This window comes from Hippocampus guttulatus, chromosome 7 (genome assembly GCF_054856545.1).
Source record: "Hippocampus guttulatus isolate MCC_2025c chromosome 7, RoL_Hgut_1.0, whole genome shotgun sequence".
NCBI classification, from domain to species: domain Eukaryota; kingdom Metazoa; phylum Chordata; class Actinopteri; order Syngnathiformes; family Syngnathidae; genus Hippocampus; species Hippocampus guttulatus.
In genome coordinates this window covers 7802444-7825523 of record NC_141267.1, presented here as the reverse complement: position 1 = coordinate 7825523, position 23080 = coordinate 7802444, and the positions used below count along the sequence as shown (strand labels likewise).

Below are 23080 nucleotides of genomic sequence, written 5' to 3'. Positions count from 1 at the left end.
TTTATATCTAATGTAGATGGAGAATTTAACAAAAAATTCAACACAATAGCTGCATGACTGCAAAATCCAAACAGAACAACGAATGCAGCATTGGACCTCATTGGACTGTAAATCAGAATTATGTTGTCACATTGCAAAACGCTCCTCTCTGCTCTTCATCTGTTCACAACCTGTTGATGTACAGTAAATTAATCATGCTATTCTGTTTTTTGGGCAGTTGTCTTTAAATTGTCCAATCTGAGTGATCACAACTTCTGCAAGTAAGGCTCTTACCTTCCACTCCTACGTTCCAGCCCAAACCTGTTGCTTGCTTGAGATTTGCTCCTGTAAGAAGTGTTGCAAAGAAACCTACAGGTATTTCTACTCATACAGGAAAACCGATAAACACTTGTCTGGGATCCAATGCTAAGCATGATGTGCCAACTTTATAATCGTCTATCCATCCATATTCTGAACCGCTTATCCAATGCTTCCGTCTTTCAAAGAAAGGTGGGGGTGGGGTGGGGATGCTGACAGAGAGTCTTTGCTCACTCAGCATGAAACAAATGTGGACATACAGTATACAGTATATACATGAGTCAGTCAGACTCAGCACTAGACTGGACAATACTGTCAAATTGCACAGATCTATAATTATGCATGGTATAGCCTTAATTTAGAATTACTCAGGGCGGCCCGGTAGTCCAGTGGTTAGCACGTCGACTTCACAGTGCAGAGGTACCGGGTTCAATTCCAGCTCCGGCCTCCCTGTGTGGAGTTTGCATGTTCTCCCCGGGCCTGCGTGGGTTTTCTCCGGGTACTCCGGTTTCCTCCCACATTCCAAAAACATGCATGGCAGGCTGATTGAACGCTCTAAATTGTCCCTAGGTGTGAATGTGAGCGTGGATGGTTGTTTGTCTCTGTGTGCCCTGCGATTGGCTGGCAACCGATTCAGGGTGTCCCCCGCCTACTGCCCGAAGACAGCTGGGATAGGCTCCAGCACCCCCCGCGACCCTAGTGAGGATCAAGCGGTTCGGAAAATGGATGGATGGATAGAAATACTCAGACATTATGTGTTTTACGTACTGTTTAAGAAGCTATCCTGGATTTTCTCAGGTGACCTCAGGATAGGGAGCGGATAAACTGCTGATGACTCTGTGCAATCAAACTCCTGTTGCTCTTCTTGAAGTGTAGGTGAAGGGTTCTAAAGAGAGTAAAAATACAGGCTAAAATAATTATGGTTACCTTAGGTCTAAAAACATTTGCAGCAGATTGAGTTCTACATGCCTACTGATGAAAATGAAGCAGTTATGTAGTACCTGAATATGGGTACTGATCTCACTGTCCCCAATGAATTCCAAGGCGGGCATCTCCTCACTTTCAAACTGCAACAAAAATAATATTGAGGGAGGTGAGCATCATTAATGTAATTAACCAAACTTGAATCAAGCAAAGCAGAGTAGAGATACAATGATTATCAACAACTCATCAATTAGCACTAAAATCAACACATGATAAGTGATTAATCGTTAAGAAGATCTTGTTTAAAAGTGTCCAAGTCCTCAGAATTTCGGGTACTCAATAGTAAATATTGTGATATGTGTGCAGTTCTCCAGGATAGCAGACTGATTGTTTTTCGGGGGGTTTTGTTTGTTTGTTTGTTTTTTTTGCCAAAATAAGATGTTTGCAAATGTATGACAAAAGAAAACTTTGTTTAATATAATATAAATAAACTGTCAAACTGAGATTACCGGTAATGTGAATGTAACTTACTAACATTACATTGTAGAAGGTGAGGTTTTCTGTTAATTATGACTACCGGTACCATTGAATTTGTTGCGACAAGTGTAGTACTGTATATGCCGATGACCCTCAATACATCATGCATATTATGTACAGTAAGTATGTATATTTCTAGTGGTGGCCCGGTGGTCCAGTGGTTAGCGCGCCGATCTCACAGTGCAGAGGTGCAGGGTTTGATTCCAGCTCCGGCTTCCCTGTGTGGAGTTTGCATTTCTCCCCGTGCCTGCGTGGATTTTCTCCGGGTACTTCCTCCCACATTCCAAAAACATGCATGGCAGGTTAATGGAACACTGTCCCTAGGTGTGAGTGTGGGCGCGGATAGTTGTTCCGTCTCTGTGTGCCCTGCGATTGGCTGGCAACCGGTTCAGGGTGTCCCCCCCGCCTACTGCCGGAGCTGGGATAGGCTACGGCATGCCCGTGACCCTTGTGAGGATAAGCCGATTAGAAAATGGATGGATAACTCAGAGGGAACATTGTGACAGAGCACTTGCATATTAAACAAAAGTCCAATGGGCTCCATAATTCCACATACACCAATGATGATGATGATACAATTAATTTGCTGTACATCAACAGGTTGTGAACTGATGATGATGATACAATGCACATTTCACAATGTCCACATTATACAGTTTTTAAGTTGTTTAAATTATCTTTGTGAAACATATACGGTATATATGGTGTATGCAACTGCCACTGAACGTGACAACCGCATTTCATAATGCTCTCACTGCTTTCAAAGAGATATATGCCAAAGTGGCATGTCCATCACGACAGACTGCTGTACAATCTCAGCGTCCTACTTCACTTCATTCTGCCATGTAAGAGGTACGAATCATAAATTCACAATTTAATCATTCAAATAATTTTGAAAAGATTCCAACTAAAGTAATTGGTTGTATTTTTTTCTATTGAATGTTTTGAAAGCAGCTGTATTGTTACTAAAGAACAAGTTCTGCTCATTTGTTAGTGCATAAATGTTGTACAATTATGCAAATCTTAATTTTTCCCCCCATACTTTTCCCCCTGTACTTTCCTTTCTTGGGCCTGGCATTACTTAACATTAGCAAAAAATGCTTCTGTTGATGCTTAGAAAACTGTGCACAAGTATGTTTGAAATGTGGTGGACTACAGACGGAAACTATAATCTGGCAACGTAAATGTAAATCTGCAATTTTTCTTTTAAACAGCACCAAAAATCCTGCCTATTTTGACTTCCACAAGTTCACTTTAACTCCTGTGAAAGAGTAAAAAGGGCAACTGTAAGAAATGAGTTACTTTCACTAAAACTTTGTTTTTACACGGGTCTGACATGTAAACTTGAATTGATTTGGTTTTCATTGAAGTGTGTATAAGTCTTACCCTCAGTGCGAGTCGAACTGATTGCTCAAATGTGTCTGCTGACTCAGTGGTCTCCCCTTCAACATCTGGCAAGTGGAACGTGCCCTCCCCCAGGTAAAGGCTTACAGGGCTGACCTGGACACACATCTGAGAAAGTGTATGAGCAGGAATATTATTAACACATTGTATTTAATGTATTACATTTATTAGGATCTCCAACCGCTTTGGCCGATGCCTTCGCTGTTTTTCCAAACACTATTCAACCGTAATCTTCACCATGCACTACACAATTACAAAAACACAACCCCCCCCAACAAAAATCATAATCGCAACACTTGCATACAGTAAAGGGTCTAGTGTTTCTCAAGTGAAGATGAAAGCACAGTTCGTAAAATCTTTCAGTTATGTCTTAAATCAATGTTATTTTCTTGAATTTCGTGTGCCGACAGAGAATTCCAGAATTCCACTGCTCTTCACATTACAGCACTTTGAAGCCAATTTGTTTTCACCTTACGTAAATCTGTGTTCTGTTGCTTATATACTGCAGTACCCTGAGCAATTTAGTCATTGATATTTTCCATATGTAATTAAGCAATCAGGCAAAAAAAAATGTTTGCTACCTTCTGCCTACATCAGATTTGATTTGATGAAGTTTGAGCTGATAAATTCTTGTCATTCCATAAAATTCACTTGCCACACATCTGCCACTAAAATGAATTTAATAAATACACACACATACACAACTACACGCTATAAAGGCCATGATCCATCTGCATATAATTCAGCAATTGGTTAATGGACTCACTGCTGTACTGGCTGAAGGGCTGCAGCTCTCCCCATGACCCTGGCTGAGGAGGACAGAATGGATATAGATATCTTCATCAGTGTTCGTATCACAAAGGTAGAGATGGAGCACATCTCCAGTGTAGCAAACCAGAGCAGCCACTAGGAGACGATTACAGCAAAGACTGACAAATGAAGCAATGGCCTCGGAGGTCCAGGCACCCTGCAATGACAAATCCAAGTCGAAGTGAGCCAACTTGCACCTTGACAGCTCCTATTAATTCTCGTATGCAATGTCATATGTGAATTTTTCATTTATCTTGCAACAAAATTACACCAAACACTTTTTAGATTATCTGAATAGTCAATGCCTTTAAAAAAGTGAAATGTGTATCATCGTTTTAATGAAAGGTTTGGCATAAAATGTTCGCCAAAGAAATCACACCAGAAAAATGCATGAGGAAACAATGTTGACAATCTAATCTAGCAATATGATGTAAAGCCCGATAGGATAAATGTAATCACGAGGGCTGGTTCATATGTACAAAATTTCATATCTTGATTTTCATGCCCGATATCTCAACAGTAATTTAGTGTGACTACTGATTCATTGAAAACTAAGCATTTGTTTTTGAGAAAAATCTAAATACCAGTAATCCAAAAGGATGTGAAAAGTGCAGTTATTTAATTAGAACTCCATGACATTCAACATTGACCAAAGACAGCAATAAATCATTCAATTCACACTGTACTGCAACTGATATAATACAAGAGAAGCTGTTGTTCTGTTTGTGTGTGTGGGGGGGGGGGTAAACTACATGAATGTGTGTGTTGTTTTGTACCAACTTGTCCATGCATGTGTGGCTTGACACATTACAATTCTTCCGAACCTGATGTGAACCGAATTAGCGCAAATAAATATGATTCCTTGTGATGTTAACTGTACCAGCCAGGATCACATTTTGATGCTCCTCAGACAATATGTCACATTATATCATTTTTTTCTTCATTTGCATAAAGATTGTGTCAGCCAAGGAACACACAGGTTGCTACAGAAATACAATATGCGCAATAAACATGAGGAAAATGATATTTCAAAAGCCAGGTTTCGCTCCCATTCATTGAATAGGTGGCGAGGGGCGCACCACTCGTACATTCTAATGACAAGCTTTGCTATTTTATACACTGGTACATATGAAACTACTGTATGAATATGGTTAAGCATTGTGGTAAAACAATACACATTATGTGTGCTATACTGTATTTCTATGGCTTGATGGCGCACGGCTGTCTCATTAGATTATTAGAGAAATTGAATTCTCATGTGTGTAAAGTGTGCTGTGCATCTGCTTGTGTGTGTGTGTGTGTGTGTGTCTCTCTCTCACTATCATATTCATATGACTGTCATTGGGTGGCTTGTCGTGTCGAGCAAAGCAAAACTTGAAACAAGGTATGTGGTCGGTTGGCCTGTGCTTTATCTGAAGCGCAAGCATGGAAAGACCACATGACTGATGTCATTTAAAAAATATATATATATCTTGAATGTTCATATCTAGATATCTATACAATAAGGATATTGCCCAGCCCTAGTAATCACAATGCAGAACTTTACTTCAAGGTCGACCTTAACAGACAAAAGGCTTACAGTGATTGGTTTAATTCCAGCAAGTGATGATGGGACAGCTTGTGCTGGAAGAATGGAGAAGCATGACCTGGGACAGTAAGGGAAAAACATTCAGCTCAGAAAAAGCATTTGGTGTTGGTGGTGTTGTCGGCGGCGGCAGTCGTAGTTGTTGGAGTCTGAAATCGCCTACTTGAGGAACAACAGGTCATCAGTGTGCACAGTGGTCACCGTGCCGAAGTCGACATGGTACACCTCAACACTGGTGGGCCCGATGACCTTGTGAATCACCCCACGGGTGAACCGCATGTCCTTGGATGATGTACAGCAGACTTGCCCTCGTCGTACAAATCCCTTGGGGAGGCGGTAGCGCTCCGATACATCAGGGGAAGAGTAACATTGACTGGAAGTAGACAAACAAAACTGTGGGACACATCTTGAATGACGTTGACCGGACCGTCTGATTTGTTACTGATATGTCCTCACATCATCTCTGCTTTCATGTATTCAAAAGTTCGGGCCTCCTCACTGCCGGTGATGCAGCTGTAGAAGAGTCTTGGAGACTCCACTTCTTCCACCTTAACTTGAACCAAATCAAAAGCAGAATGCAGCGTCGGCCGTTTAAGATGTTGACTCTGCAAGGCATCAAGGGGCACAACGGTGCTGCAATACATCTTGACGGCAGGATACAGCTCTGACATCTGAAGATGACAGACATGAATTTGGAGCAAATTTGAGAACATAGATTAGTGTTATTTTCTCTGTATTACCGATTTTCTCCAATTTTCTCTATTTCAATGAACTTGTATTGCAGTCAACGGTTTAACATTATCTTTGGTTGCCATTTCATGATATGAAGAAACTCAACTCAACTATATAAAGACCTGAAAATGGGAACTGTTACCCTTTCTTGATTCACACAATGGTCCTTTGACAATCGTTCTTCAACCGCGTCTGATGATCCCACTTTGCAGTCCCAAAGAGACTCTTGGGAGTGGCAGCTTTTCTGTGGTTGCTTTACACCAGGATTTTCGTCTATAAAAAATGTCAATGTGCTTTCTTCTTCCAGTACGTGAGACGTGAAATACTTCAGAACAGGGGCCACCGGCATCACGTAGACCCCAAGGACCACGAGTAGTCCGCAGGACTCTTTGAAAAAAAATACGTCACTCGTGATGGGACATTGTGGATTTCTAGGAATGCTGTAGGAATGACCATTTATAAATGTAAACATTGGTGAAGATTTATTGTAATAAGGGTTGACCTAATTTCCCGGTTGTTGTGCGAAATCCTGAATGAGCCTCTTTACATACATATAATTTTTAAGAATAACATATTTTATTTTATTCTTATTCCAGAAGTGTGTATTAGACAGGTAGCCCTTGACATTAATCAGTGCCAAAGAAGTAGCTCAGCGTTTCAAAACGATTGGTGACCCCTGCTTTAGAATAATCAACAAGACAGAATAAGTGAACCTGTGATGGTCCGCTAATGATAAATGTACCTACCAGAGTGTATGTTCTTAATGATCCAGTCGTGTTTCCCATCCCCATCTACATGTTGCAGGCTGAAGATGTCGCCCATGGCATCAACCAGCTCAGTGACACTGACAAAGCCGTTCTCTTTCAGTGGCAAGTCCTCACCCAAAAGCCTCTGTAAATAGATTTGAGTCACATTCCCAAACAGGATAATTAAGCAGAACGTGTCTCCTTGACCATGTTCTACACCACAGAAAACGTGCAAGTGTGTGGCTACTGGCTTAATTTCAGTGATTCATGCCCAAATACTTGAGCGCTCAACAACTTGAGTTTGGTGCCAAGGTCTAAACCATTCTTACCTTGTATTCCTCAGGGAGATGGTGGACTGATATCCCACAGCTACTTTGATTAACAACCTGAAAACATGAAAAGTGATCATAAAATTCACAATTTTCACAGATTTAAAAGCAAAGAAATAAAAAGTAAAAATGACTTGCATACAGTGCAAGAACAAGATTTTCAAAAACATAATTTTAAAGGACCGTAATCATTTAGATATCCGATTGAAAATTCTATCAAATAATCTGGTATTTGGATAATTTCTTTCTCTCTCTTCTACATCCAGAAATATGCATATACAAATAATATATACAGAGAGACACAGACCAGAAGGAGAGAGAGATAGAGAGAGAGCTTTAATGTTTAAGTCTGTCAACAGTTTGAGACCCTATTATTTGGATAAATCCACTATGAACACACCTTATAGAAAAGGACAATCATATGTAAGTGTTAGAATAGAAAAATACAATGTTGTCATGTTTTAAAGTTTCATCTTGTTACATGCTTGATTGAGCTTGACGTGCTTGTGTTCAGAACATTTTGCACACATTAGAAGCACAGAGAATCAGGGGTCAATTTGAGGTCAAGGACCCAAGCATGGTACCTGACCATGCGCTCCTCATCTCACGGAGAAAGATTTAACCCTCACTAGTAGACACACTGGCGCCTGTTATCTGACAACTTGGAAAGGAAGATTTAACCTTGGACAGAAGGGAGTACTAGAACGCTCCATCATACGAAAGGGTCATGAGCCAGGTCACAGACGTGTCAGTTCATGGAAATACCGCTTGTTAAAATGTCGTTTCTGTTGGTTTATGGATGTTGGTGCTGGTACAAAGAGAATGCTTTGTCTGAGGGGCGACCCAATGGGGCCGTCCAGGGGTGCGGCATGTTAATGAAGATAGGAGTGTTTTTCTGATATATTCCTTGTCATTTGCATATACAGTCAATAAAAAGGCCAGCACAGGTTGCAGAGGTCGGGTGTCAGTTGGGAAGCTCACACTGAGTGGCTTCATTGAAACTGCACCTCCTGCCGGCAGAGGATGAAAACCTGTTCCTGTGTTCGAGCCTTTGTCGACCGTCCGAGCAAACATCTCTGACAGTAAGACATAAAATAGTGAAGTGTTTGATATTCTTGGTAAGGTAAGGACAAAATCAGGACAAAAACAGTCCGATTGACTTTTTGTGTCCTTGCATTACATTCACAGTCTGACATAGAATTTCTCTTCCCATTCTTGTGGGCCAGATAATTTCGTGTTTCCCTTATTTCAGCGTTAACTCTAGGAAAAAAAAACAACAACGATGTTTTAAATCAGGGGTCCCCAACCTTTTTTGCCCCACGGACCGGTTTATGTCAGACAATATTTTCAGGGACCGGCATTTAAGATGTGGCGGATTAATACAACAAAATAATATGGTATGAGCTGCATGAAAACTGTGGTGTTTTCGAAATATAATAATAAACACAAGGAGCGTCTAATCTGGCCGCAACACTGATTGCTATGGTAATGTTTAATGCCTTCAAAATACGATACAACGCAAATTCAAAGTGCATGAAAATGACAATTCACCACAGCCCCGAGCTTGGTTTTCTGCAACTAGACGGTCCCATCTCGGGGTAATAGGAGACAATGAAACCTTAAGTGTGTGGTTTATGTCCAGTCTACTTCGTAATTTTGTTTTAGTCGCCGTTGCTGCAGAAACCACCCACCTCACACAGGTAGGATGTCGGAAATAGCAACAGTGCTATTGTGGCGATCTCAGAGTATTCAGCCATAACTTTAATCCAGTTGTCTCGAACGTACTTTTAAGGCCGCCGTCATTTGCGATCTCCAGCAGTTTTTTAAACTCATTTTGCGACCTCCAGCCTTTTGTTTTTAGCGTAATCGGTGACGTGACGGAGAAGCGTGGCTTGACGTGAGTCAAGCGTGACACAGACAGATGTAACGGAGAATCCGGTAATTTCTCAAAATAAAACATCTTTCGTATTCCGAAATAAATAAAACGGAATTAAGGCAAGTTCTTTCTGTGCGGCCCGGTACCAAATGCCCTGCGGACCGGTACCGGTCCGCGGACCGGCGGTTGAGGACCCCTGTTTTAAACGGTTGTTTATATGCGTATGGGACACGGCTATTCCAGGCTAAACCCCTGCTCTTGACCAAAGTCAGAAGGAATTTTTAACTAAAAAGATGTTATTGCTATCTTAACTATGCTTTATACACAGACTGGTGAAAAGTGAATGGATTTGGAAATTCAGCAGAATGGAGAAGTGATAGCAGCTAAAATTGTTTGCAGATCAACAACTTTAGATCTTTTACCTAAGTGTAGCTATTTGTTAATACTCTGGGCATGGTTACCATCAAGAATGTTATCTAACCTTTTGCAGTTCGTCTTTCAACTTGTGACTAATGGTGCCAGCTACTCCATTCTCAGCAATGTGCTGGCAAAGCTCCTCTTGCAGCTAAAATTAGATAGTACAACAAATATGATATTAATAAAAAAAATAGTCCATCCATCCATCCATCTTCTACCGCTTATCCGGGGCCGGGTCGCGGGGGCAACAGCTTTAGCAGGGAAGCCCAGACTTCCCTCTCCCTAGCTACTTCTTCTAGCTCTCCCCGGGGGATCCCGAGGCGTTCCCATGCCAGCTGGGTGACATAGTGTCTCCAGCGTGTCCTGGGTCTTCCTCGGGGTCTCCTCCCGGTGGGACATGCCCGGAACACCTCACCAGGGAGGCGTTCAGGAGGCATCCAAATCAGATGCCCAAGCCACTTAATCTGGCTCCTCTCGATGTGGAGGAGAAGCGGCTCGACTCTGAGCCCCTCCCGGATGACCGAGCTTCTCACCTTATCTCTAAGGGAGAGCCCGGACACCCTGCGCAGAAAACTCATTTCGGCCGCTTGTATCCGGGATCTCGTTCTTTCGGTCACGACCCATAGCTCGTGACCATAGATGAGGGTTGGAACGTAGATCGACTGGTAAATTGAGAGCTTCGCCCTTTGGCTCAGCTCCTTCTTTACCACGACAGACCGATACAACGTTCGCATCACAGCAGATGCTGCACCGATCCGCCTGTCGATCTCTCGCTCCCTTCTGCCTTCATTCGTGAACAAGACCCCAAGATACTTAAACTCCTCCACTTGAGGTAAGATCTCCTCCCCGACCCGCAGGGGGCACTCCACCCTTTTCCGACTGAGGACCATTGTTTCAGATTTGGAGGTGCTGATTTTCATCCCAACCGTTTCACACTCGGCTGCGAAACGCTCCAGTGAGATTTGGAGAGCCCTGCTTGAAGGAGCCAACAGTACCACATCATCTGCAAAAAGCAGAGATGCAATGCTGAGGCCACCAAAACGGACCCCCTCAACGCTTCGGCTGCGCCTAGAAATTCTGTCCATAAAGGTTATGAACAGAATCGGCGACAAAGGGCAGCCTTGGCGGAGTCCTACCCTCACTGGAAACGATTCCGATTTACTGCCGGCAATGCGAACCAAACTCTGACATCGGTGGTATAGTGACCGAACAGCCCGTATCAGGGGGTTCGGTACCCCATACCCACGAAGCACTCCCCACAGAACTCCCCGAGGGACACGGTCAAACGCCTTCTCCAAGTCCACAAAACACATATAGACTGCTTGGGCGAATTCCCACATACCCTCGAGGACCCTGCCAAGGGTGTAGAGCTGGTTCACTGTTCCACGGCCAGGATGAAAACCACACTGCTCCTCCTCAATCTGAGGCTCGACTTCCTGACGGACCCTCCTCCCCAGCACCCCCGAATAGACCTTACCAGGGAGGCTGAGGAGTGTGATCCCTCTGTAGTTGGAACACACCCTCCGGTCCCCCTTTTTAAAAAGAGGGACTACCACCCCGGTCTGCCAATCCAGAGGCACTCTCCCCGTTGACCACGCGATGTTGCAGAGGCATGTCAACCAGGACAGCCCCACAATATCCAGAGCCTTGAGGAACTCCGGGCGGATCTCATCCACCCCTGGGGTCTTGCCACCGAGGAGCTTTTTAACCACATCGGTGACTTCAACCACAGAGATAGGAGAGCCCACCTCAGGGTCCTCAGACTCTGCTTCCTCCAAGGAAGGCGTGTTGGTGGAGTTGAGGAGGTCTTCGAAGTACTCTGCCCACCGGTTCACAATGTCCCAAGTCGAAGTCAGCAGCGCCCCATCCCCACTGGAAAAAAAATTGTATCAATCACAATGTAACTCCAGATTAAAACAGCAACAGACCTTTAAGAAATGCTGTTTCTGGTTGAGCCGAGGGTCTGGTTCCAGGTTCTTCTCAATCATTTGCAGATTACAAGTGGCATTTGTGGGCCCCTCGTGGACTGAACACACAGTAGTGTCTGACGAGACATCCATAAGGTTTTTCTTTTCCTGAGGCTAACAGATCTTTGTATAATAAGCATGTAAACTACTTTTACACAAAACATTTTTAGAATAATTTGTAAACAGTTTCTGATGAAAATGTAAACGATTGCCAAAGCACATACGAATTTAAGTCTTTTTAAAGCCATCTCTGCAAGGATGCACTTTTGTACCTTGGGATTTCGCTTTGGTTGTGGTCTTCAGTGCTCGAAGGTTCTGTTGAGTGTTAAATGTCTTGGGTAGCATTTGCTCTCTCAGAGTCAGCATGGAGCCACACCTGCTCTGCTGGATCAAAACAAGGTCTTCGGCAGCTTCCAGCATCTCTCCAGGAGAGTAAAATCCCAAATCATGAACACGCAGAGCATGTCCAAAGCATCGCAGAAAGCTGGTCTCTAGTTCTGACAACCTAAGAGGACCCTTGAAGATCAGCATTTAAAAATACAGTAAATGGCTGGATACATTGGTGGCATGATACCAAGTTCAAAAACTATATGTCCATTCTAGTGTGTTGTGGTTTTACCTGTGAGAGGAGGAGGCGCAGCTGTGCCCTCAGCTGGGGAGGAAGGGCGAGTGGAGCGCTACCTCGTCTGGGAAGATTCATGGGGATTGACTGCTGACAGTCACGATAGGAGGAGAACTGACGATCTTTTCTTTTTTTGTCTGTACTGGATGTACGCTGTTTAGCTACCAGCTCCTCCATGTGCCGCGTGGACTCATGGCTAACAGCTGTGAAGACAGAGAGAAAACTTGCAGACTCAGGTGTATAAGTATGGAATTGAAAGCTCTTATTTACCCTTCATTAATGTTTTCCCATCTTCTCCGACATAAAGTGACACCACATCCGGTATCTCCTTTAACATATCGATGATATTTCGAAAGCCCAGGAGTTTCAGAGGCAGAGGATGGCCAACCATTGCTTTGTAGTCTCGTCTAAGTAGCTCAGGGTCCAAATTCACTTTAGAGGAAATGAGTAGAGAGCGGAGATCCTTCTTCAGCTTTGCTAAAATGGCGTCCGGGTTCATCTTGTCTGGAAACATTTAAAACAGAACAAAAAAATATGAATAGTGTCCCTTTCTAGATGGCGGAAGTCACTCACGTAGCCAACAACTACGTAGCTGTGTGGACTTGTTTTTAGCCTCCACGTCATGATCCTGTTCCTGTGTTTCACCTGCAGGTGGCAGAAGAGGGCCGTCCTTTCATCTTGCATACCTGCTGCCAACATATCCTATTTAAGGACTCCCATGTTGTCATGTTTCTGTCGGATAATTCGCCTTGCTCACGACTGTCACCAAGTGTTGAATTAGGGATGCCCAAACTTTTTGGACCGAAGATCGACTTTTCGATCAACCAACCTCCCGGGATCACCCCTTCCCGCGCACGCGCACACCATGATGAGAAGCCTGACACGGAAGCAAGCGATGCACTTTTGCAGCTTGTTGACTATCGTAGCTCACACGTACCGTCTTAAAGTGCTTCCCTGGGCCCTCTAGATTCCTAATTCTTTGCCCGTGCCCTCGGTGAATTGTACACGAAGCAAACTCTGAATGAGAATAATGACGATAAAAGATATAGCCAACAGCTCTGATCACAAGCTGCAATTGCAGACTGCCAAGCGCTAACAACTTCCGGTGACGTAGGTCACGCGCCACCGTAGGTTAAAGATTTACGTGTTTTATTTTATTTTTAAATATTTTTTTGTGAAAATGAGACTGATAGGATGATTAGGGTGCTGTACTTTTACACAAAAAATATAAATAACATGTACAAAGACACACAAGTGGAGGGGGGTCTCTCCTCTACACCTTTCGGAGACTGCGGTCAAGCCAGCCTCCATGTCGATCAGGATCGACGTAATGGGCACCCCTGAAAAATTCGAGAAGCTCCATGATCTTGTGCTTCATTTTTGTTCCCACCAGGTTTTCTGCACTTACTTTCGTAAGTAGTTTTTCATTGTACTGTAGTTGTAGTCACGGTTTGTGTATGATACGCATTTGGGCTTCTTCATGTCTATTTATTGACAAGCAATTTCTGTTTATGTTTTTATCCTTGCCTTTGTTGCAAGCGTTTTTGGTTATCTTGTTTCCCTTACCAGCATTGCAAACTATTTTTGTCCATGAAGCTATTTTGTCAATTCTTTCCGAGTTTACGTTTCAGGAGTCTAATTTTTGTGGTATGCTAATGCTAAAATCCAGTGGCGATTGCTCTCAGACTGCAAGGGAAGCTCGGCTTCCCCTAAAATGTCAAAGAATAAGTGATCATTGTGCATACATGTCATTGACTAAATATGCGCTACAACGTGCTCAACTTTTGTTCCGAATCAGCTTCTTACTGGTTACGATGCGACTCCCTTCTCATTCATTCCCGCAGCTTCGCTGTGCTTTAAACCAGGGGTCCCCAACCTTTTTTGCCCCACGGACCGGTTTATGTCAGACAATATTTTCAAGGACCAGCATTTAAATGTGGCGGATTAATACAACAAAATAATATGGTATGAGCTGCATGAAAACTTTGGTGTTTTCAAAATATAATAATAAACACAAGGAGTGTCTAATCTGGCCGCAACACTGATCGCTATGGTAATGTTTAATGCCTTCAAAATACGATACAACGCGAATTCGAAGTGCATGAAAATGACGACTCACCACAGCCCGAGCTTGATTTTCTGCAACTAGACGGTCCCATCTCGGGGTAATTGGAGACAATGACACCTCAAGTGTGTGGTTTATGTCCAGTCTACTTCGTAATTTAGTTTCAGTCGCCGTTGCTGCAGAAACCGCCCACCTCACACAGGTTGGATGTCGGAAATAGCAACAGTGCTATTGTGGCGATCTCAGAGTATTCAGCCATAACTTTAATCCAGTTGTCTCGAACGTACTTTTAAGGCCGCCGTCATTTGCGACGTCCAACGTTTTGTTTTTAGCGTAATCGGTCACGTGACGAGAAGCGTGGTTTGACGTGAGTCAAGCGTGACACAGACAGATGTAACGGAGAATCCGGTAATTTTTCAAAATAAAACATCGTTCGTATTCCGAAATAAATAAAACGGAATTAAGGCAAGTTCTTTCTGTGCGGCCCGGCACCAAATGCCCTGCGGACCAGTACCGGTCCGCGGACCGGCGGTTGGGGGCCCCTGCTTTAAACGGTGGACGCCGAGCGTCCGCTGAGCGTGGACTGCCTGGAGGCCAAGCGTCTCAAGAGTTCAGGGTAGGTTGTCCCAATGCGTTGAACGGAGACGAGTCATTGGATACAAGCTGGTTTTTGTCCCGCCCACGGACGCTCTGTGTCTCTGGGACTGGATGGCGGTGGACCGGTACCGGACGCTCAGTTTTACAGCATCAGATTGGATGATCTGTCTGAGCCTGTGTTCTTCTTTGATTGACATTGAAATGAGCCAATCACCGATCTTTTAGTGTCGGCTTCCGTGGGAGCACTTTCAAGTCTCATTCCGTTCTAAATTGAACTGGAGACGACTTCTAATCATTTTAGCGACACTCTCTTTGTTGAAAACGATAAGCGACGAATTAATCTTGTATTACTGGTGGGTTTAATTGTAGTTGCTGTAGTTGTAGGACACTAGTTAAGTTTCTGGAAAAGGTGCCTTGTTGGTTTGACAGGCGACTTCACAGTGCAGAGGTACCGGGTTCAATTCCAGCTCCGGCCTCCCTGTGTGGAGTTTGCATGTTCTCCCCGGGCCTGCGTGGGTTTTCTCCGGGTACTCCGGTTTCCTCCCACATTCCAAAAACATGCATGGCAGGCTGATTGAACGCTCTAAATTGTCCCTAGGTGTGAATGTGAGCGTGGATGGTTGTTCGTCTCTGTGTGCCCTGCGATTGGCTGGCAACCGATTCAGGGTGTCCCCCGCCTACTGCCCGAAGACAGCTGGGATAGGCTCCAGCACCCCCCGCGACCCTAATGAGGATCAAGCGGTTTGGAAAATGGATGGATGGATGGATGGTTTGACAGGGTTACAGATAATTTTCTTGAAAAGGAACGGAGAGTAGAATTTGCGCTTATATAAACGAACGGACACATTTTGTGATGTCGGCCAAAATTGAGCTTCCCCTCCTTGACAGACCAGCATCCGCCACTGCTAAAATCCCACAAAGAGTTTCAGTACAAAAACAATTACGTACATGAAAAAAAAACCACACCTGAATTACACGAATACATATTCGGAGTTAGGACTTAAAGGAAAATATCTTGTACACACACGTCCAAATTTTAGAAAAAATTGATGCACACTCTGGTTTATCCGGTTTTATTAAAATGACATATCAACACAAACTGCATTGACAAAACACCTTGCCGAGATGGGGCGCAAGTCTATTCAACAATGGGGTCGACAGGTTGGGGAAAAAATGAGCACCAAACAATAACCTGTGGTGTTTGAGCACCACACCCAAATTTGTATGTGCAACCTGATTATAGACTACTTCTCTGATAAAGAAAGGTAAACTAAGGGGCTGTGTAAGGCAGTTCTCTTTTTACATGAGTTCAACAAAACAAGCACCACTTACCACTTGCTGCTTAGCATAACTAAATTAACTTTTTTTATAAAAAGAAGACATTTTGATACCTAGCACTGTGTAGATCCCAAAGTGCATCACTTAGCATTCTATGCGGCAAAATAATGCAAATAACATTGCCGATATTATAAGTACTTAATATACGAACATACAAATAAACGTAGTCGATAGTTGTTCAAATATAACAACAAACACATTTTTCAACAAACGTATTTTTCCTGAACTTTGAGACGACATTGTGTTAACCCCAAAAACAGATAATTCGGAGCACTATATACAAAGTGGGTCAATTACTTTTACGTCGACTCATTCTGTGCTCACAAAGTGCTCATTTTAAGCAAAATTATTTGCTTACCTGTCGGCCTATGACGAGGTGGTCTTATCACCCACCTTATCACTAATAAGTGAAGAGCTCAGCGAGAAAAATGGCAAATTTGCATCGGCAGCTTGTGTGGATAAATTAGCTTAGCTGGCCACATCAAGTGCCTGACTGGAAAAATACAGCAGGGGAGGGCAATTATTTTCCCTGGGGAAAACACAAATACTATCCCACCAAGCATTATCTTCTTAGGTATACCAACACATTTTGGAAAGCTGTATCCAGATTTATTATTGAACGTATTGACTCTGACTTTATGCTATACTGGAAAAATGTACAATTTGGGTTCTACAAAAGTAAGGAAAAAAACACAAAACAAACCTTCATTATAAATTTAATAATCATTCTCGCTAAGTTCCATATCCACAAATCCAGATGGAGTATTTCAAAACCTATTTTCTTAATTTTTGAAGCAGAAACAAAGCAGTACTGTACTGTGTTCTATTATGGATTCCAAAAACAAGAAAGCTGTTAAGACTCTGGCTCTATGCTCCTTATTTGAAACTTTTGTTTCAAAATCCCCTGGCTTCTTTTTTGTTTAAATGTTTGTAATATGTGCATGTATTAATAACATGGTCGTTGTGTTTTCTGTTTACTGAGAATTTATCCTGACTTGTTCAATAAAGATTCTTAAAAGAAAACAAAAAAAAACTTTGGCGAGGCATATCCAAACGGCGCAGTTCCTGAATCGGTCACGTGACTCTTTCTTTAATTTAGATTTCACTCTCGGCACAGTGCTGACGCACCCGTGTCGCTCGTTCGTCCCATCACTAATATTTGTAGAGTTAGAGATCCTGGTTTGGGAAATTGAATGCTTCCGATGGTGGGTCCTGCGAACAGCGGTACAGCGTAAGTGTTCACAATGTGACAAGATGTAAATATGTTTTTTGTGTGAATATTATATGTACTGTTTTATGTGTTCTTTAGAGGTGGAATCATTTGTGTTTTTCCGCGTGTTTCGTGTCCACCCAACAAGTGTATCGAGTAAGTGTGTCAGCCTCTCACAACAATGGGTTGTAATGATTACTCGTTTTGCACTTTTAAATTTAATGGAGGATTGTGGCTTGGAAATAATGTCTTTATTTCTGTTTTCCTATCAAGCTAGCCACTACTGTTGTTCATTATTGTGTAATTTTCTTTAATGTTACATAATTTTCTTTTATCTCTGAGATCCCTTTTTTTAAGTCTTAAAATTCAGTTAACATCTCAGACTTTCATCTTAACGCTGTTCAATTTTTTATTGTTCAGTCGGGAATAAAGCCCGCGTAAAAATTATTTTGCGTTCAGTCCAGTCTTTCCAAAGACCTGAAACAATGATTTTGGTCATTATCTTAGGAAGGTGAATTTGGAGAGCAATATGAGTGTCATGAAGACATTTATTTCTACATGGTTGTAACATTCGCTTATTTACTGAGTGACACTGTGTAGTCATACAAAATAATGAATACTGATCTGAAATAAAGCCCACTCATCATCAAATTTGGACAATTATTGCTCATGAAATTGTAATGACAGAGTTGTATTTTCATCCACTGTACGCAAAATGTCCCTGTCTGGCAGACCCAAAATGGCGCCCAAATTCATCGGAGAATCGGAAAGTTAAAACTGAGAAAAGTTGAGGATCCCTTGTTTCACTCAAAGTGAAAAAGCCTTTTTCTGTTTCATTATGGCTAGCAAGAATTGCACCCTCCGCTGCACGTTTTCAGCACCCAGCCACAGTGCTACTCCCCTCCAGGGCTTGTCAATGTTGAGGGCTCAAGGCCAACTTCTTGACATGGTGCTGAACATCAATGAGGAGCGCTTCCAGGTCCACAAAGCTGTGCTGGCCGCTTGTAGTGATTACTTCAGGTCAGTGTGGACCACAGGACTATTTCAGATGCCATTTACATTTTAAATTCAAATTGACTTCCGCATTCAAAGCAAAACACTTTGATTGAAAACAATTTGGTGGAGAGAAAAAGATAATGCACTGGAAATTGTCAGACACAACACTTTCAAATTATTTCTCAGAACACCGTTTGATCCGACAACAGGCCCTGGAAAAAATAGGGAATCACAATTCTCAGAGGATATTCATTTAGTTGATATTTGAAGAAAAAAGGCAGATTGCAGACATAACGCAAAAATCTAAAATCTGGAACAAGTACAAACAACATGAGAAGTACAAACAAAAGTACAAACAACATGGGAACGTTTTTAAAGGCAAGCATACTACATACATAGTGTTTGGGGGCGGAAATGTGTGTGCCGTCTTGACCCATGGGATGATTCAGCACCATGTAGTACTTTCGATGGCGGCGCAGGCACCCGCAGTGGCTCCTCTCTCTCCTGAGGAAAGAAATTGCATCTGTGCTGTATGTTGCACATGTAGCACATTTGACAATAAAGTTGACATGAACGTGAACATGTGGAGAAGATTTCAGCCGTTTGTGAAAAGGTGGATAATCCCCATACTGTTTTATTATCATTGAGAACTTTGTTACAGAAAGTAGCTGTAGAGTGTGATTTCAGACGAAATGTCGTGAAAGATTTAACGTTTGCACTTGAATTTATGTTGCAGAGCTATGTTCACTGGCGGCATGAAGGAGTCGAATCAAAATACCATTGAGCTGGAAGGTTTGTCTGCCCGGGGCCTGAAGCATATTATCGACTTTGCTTACAGTTCGGAAGTCACTTTAGATCTGGACTGCATTCAGGATGTCCTTGGAGCAGCTGTTTTCCTCCAGATGGTCCCTGTTGTTGAACTCTGTGAAGAGTTCCTCCAGTCAGCCATGAGTGTTAAGACATGCCTGCACATTGACCAGATGGCAACCACCTTCAGTTTGTCTTCCCTCAAGGCGTCGGTGGATGCCTTCACTTTTTGCCACTTCCTTCAAATAGCCGAGGAGCAGGACTTCCTGCACATTCCCATGGAGCGCCTCATCTTCTTTCTGCAGAGCAACAAGCTGAAAAATTGCCGGGAGATTGATCTCTTCCATGCAGCTATTCGATTAGCTTAGACACGATGAGTCTCGTCGTGCTCAAGTGAGCAATGTCCTCTGCCATGTGCGCTTCCCACTCATGCGTTCGTCTGAGCTGGTGGACACTATTCAGAGGGTAGACATCATGGTGGAGGACGTGCAGTGCCACCAGTACCTCCTGGAGGCCTTCACTTACCAAGTTCTTCCATTCCAACAGCATGAGATGCAGTCACCACGCACGCTCATTTGTTCTGATGTCATATCATTAATCACCTTTGGCGGGACCCCGTGCACTTACAACAACCACCTAGTAAGCACCAAGGTGTACTATCTCCCTGATCCTGCTTCCCGTCAGTTTAAGGAGTTGACCGAGATGGACACAGGGTGCAGCCACGCCTGCATCGCCGTCCTTGACAACTTTGTGTATGTTGTGGGTGGGCAGCATTTGCAGTATCGCAGTGGAGAAGGTGCTGTTGACAGCTGTATGCGCTTTGATCCACACTTGAACCAGTGGCTCCGTATCCAACCAATGCAGGAGACCCGCATCCAGTTTCTTCTCAATGTCTTGCACGGAAAACTGTATGCAACTGGAGGGCGCAATCGATCTGGCAGTCTGTCATCTGTGGAGTGCTACTGCCCGAAGAAAAATGAGTGGACCTACGTGGAGCCATTAAAACGCAGAATTTGGGGTCATGCAGGGACCCCATGTGGAGAAAAGCTAGACATTTCCGGTGGTTATGGCGTCTCTTTGGATGACATGAAAATCCTTCACTGTTATGACCCAGTGGCCGACCAGTGGGACTTCAGAGCGCCCATGAACGAACCTAGAGTGCTGCATGCCATGATATGCAGTCGAGATCGGGTCTATGCTTTGGGTGGACGTGTGGACCATGTGGACCGCTGTTTTGATGTGCTGGCTGTCGAGCATTACGATCCACAGAGTGACCAGTGGACAACCGTCAGCCCCATGAGAGCAGGCCAGTCCGAGGCTGGCTGTTGCCTACTGAACGGAAGAATCTACCTTGTCGGGGGCTACAACTGGCACTTGAACAACGTCACGAGCATCGTCCAGGTGTACAATACAGAGACTGATGAGTGGGAGGGAGATTTACAGTTTCCCGAATCCTTATTTGGGATTGCCTGTACACCAATCGCACTTCCGCAGACACAGAATATCTGACCTCCTGGCTGTGAAAATCTGCGTTATTCAGGCTCCCATAATTCAAGACAAGGACCGTAAATGGTCGGCATGGGATGAAGTGACTTCAATTTGATCACGACATGGAACTTAACGGCAAAATACATTGTGATGCTGAGTTCGTACATTTTTACTTGACATCACGTTTTGATAATTTCACATTTGATTTGGGGCAAATTGAAATGGCAATTAATCTTCAATCAGTCATCAATGGTTACATTATTAATTGACAAGTTTATCTTTTTTTTTTAACCTTTGACTCAAGTAATGGCATTTCAAAAGGTAATTTTTGGGTTTGGATCAATTTGTCATCCACTGTTTTAAGTCTTGATCTAGTATGCTTTCCTTTGCTTTTTGGAGGGGCAGGCGTGATTGCCTTGAGTCAGATCAGGTGTAGATCAGTGATGCACTGTATTTTTATGTTATGTGTTGTGTTTATTATTTTACTTTATGTTAACCGTTTTGTTAAGCGCTTTGTTACAGCTGCGGCTGTTGTGAAAGCGCTATATAAATCAGCATATATTGTATAATTCCTTAACTTTTTTCATTTTCTTTTTCACCGTCCTCGTGTAGTGTTTACGAAGGTCAGATCACATTCAAGCTACTATCTTAGTATAATTCTGTGCGTGGATCTGTTGTAGCAGCAACCAGACACATTTGTGAATGTCTACTCTGAAGTGCTTTTGTCTATGAAACATCGATGTCTAACAATTGTCTGTGATGTATTATTATTACTACGTTATTATGACTTTCCTATCCTCGTTCAAATGATACTGTTATTTTGACTACATTTTTCAAAACAGAAGGAAACATTATACTGCAGTAGTTTTTGGGAAAGCAATTGAAAGATAGGAGACAATCTCTATGAAGAATCGGCCGAGGATGCACATTTCAATATACATGTTGCCGTGTCAGCAAAAGCACGTGATAATTTGAAGTGCAATATCGAGGGAGCTCTCTTCGCATGGGAATGTAACCATTCAATAAAGCTGCATCTTGTTTGAAAAAAGGCTCTCCTGTATATCTGGGTGTTTATGTGCATGTGTGCGTGCATTTGTTTCTTGACTGTGATGGAGTATGAAACTCTTTTTGTCAATGAGCACCTGTGTGTGTATTTGAACCACGTATCACTTTCAGCATACTGTATAATTAGTTTTCCCTGCAATAATTACTATATGCAAGTTTCCATAACTGGGAGACAAAGTTGGTAAAAAGAGGCATAATACAGTGGCCATTTAAATGTTAAAATAAAACGTGATAAACTGAACCAAGTTCTGATTAGATTGTATTTGTTAATATCATTTCAGAGATAAAAATGAATCATTTGCTAAACCAAGGATTTGAGCAGAGTGGCCAGAATTCTGAGGAGATGTTTGTATAAGGTCAAAAATATTTTTTGTCAAAATATGGCTAGATCATTATTTTAAGAGGCGGACGATGATACATTACATCACATATGTCAAATAGTGCCGGGCCGCGAGAAGGTTTTCAGTGGCCCCTGGGATGATATTGAGTTCTTATTAGAACCGGCCCGCAGGCCGCAGCGAGCCTGGAGCCCGCAGATCTTTAACACGCACCTATATCTCATTTCCCACAATGCAACGGTGACGCGCCAAGCAGTCGGCCGCTTTATTTCAAAATTAGTGCAGCAGTCGTTCGCATAACAGTGACGTTAGCTTTCAAATACCCATCAAAAATGGCAAAACGGAAGGTGGGCACTGAGAACCGGGGGTTTCAAACAAGGTGGGAGTCGGAGTACACGTTTATGGACGTAGCTGGAAAACCTGGAAAATTAAAGTTTACTGACAGAGCCATAAGAAAATGTCGCTTTATTTAACTGCTCATATTGGAATGTATTTATTAGGTTTTCAGTCAATTAAATTTGATTCAATAAACTATATATGGTCATTTTTAAAATTTTCAATGAACATTCGATCAGTCCGGCCCTCGGCTTGCAGCAAAATTTTTTATCTGGCCCTTCTTCATTTGACTTTGACACCCCTGCATTACATAATAGCATGTTGTGATTGACAGGTTCTAAACAGGCTAAAAACTGGTGCAGTGATCATGTGCTACACTGTCGTACATGATCACGTTCCTGTCGCTTGGGATGAAGACAAAGACAAAAGTACTGCGGTCTTGAGGAACGAGTTTCATGAAACGGTTGTGGTATGCATGGTGAGCAGAGAGGGGAGATAATTTGGGATCTTGCCCATGACTGTGATGCCATCTTGTGGCAACTTGTTGCCGAGGAACTAAAGAATGTTAAATTGAAAAAAGGAGCTTCCATAGAC

The 23080-nt window shown here is 42.9% G+C and overlaps 1 protein-coding gene and 1 pseudogene across 2 annotated transcripts; one reads left to right on the top strand and one right to left on the bottom strand.

The window, feature by feature from the left end:
• Window positions 1–126: 126 nt before the first annotated feature.
• On the bottom strand, window positions 127–12745 carry LOC147202125 (tudor domain-containing protein 5-like). Its single transcript, XM_086115715.1, has 17 exons — window positions 12517–12745; window positions 12244–12449; window positions 11897–12140; window positions 11586–11701; window positions 9722–9805; window positions 7365–7421; window positions 7032–7180; window positions 6432–6582; window positions 6014–6228; window positions 5721–5930; window positions 5552–5618; window positions 3929–4129; window positions 3145–3270; window positions 1299–1364; window positions 1066–1183; window positions 274–324; window positions 127–170 (listed from the first exon to the last, which is right to left on the bottom strand). Exons 1-17 carry the CDS (start codon window positions 12743–12745, stop codon window positions 127–129), a joined length of 2334 nt encoding a protein of 777 aa, XP_085971841.1.
• Window positions 12746–18273: 5528 nt separating this feature from the next.
• On the top strand, window positions 18274–21298 carry LOC147202124 (kelch-like protein 26; annotated as a pseudogene). Its single transcript, XR_015101392.1, has 2 exons — window positions 18274–18476; window positions 19189–21298. The product of XR_015101392.1 is annotated as a kelch-like protein 26 (transcript).
• Window positions 21299–23080: the final 1782 nt, after the last annotated feature.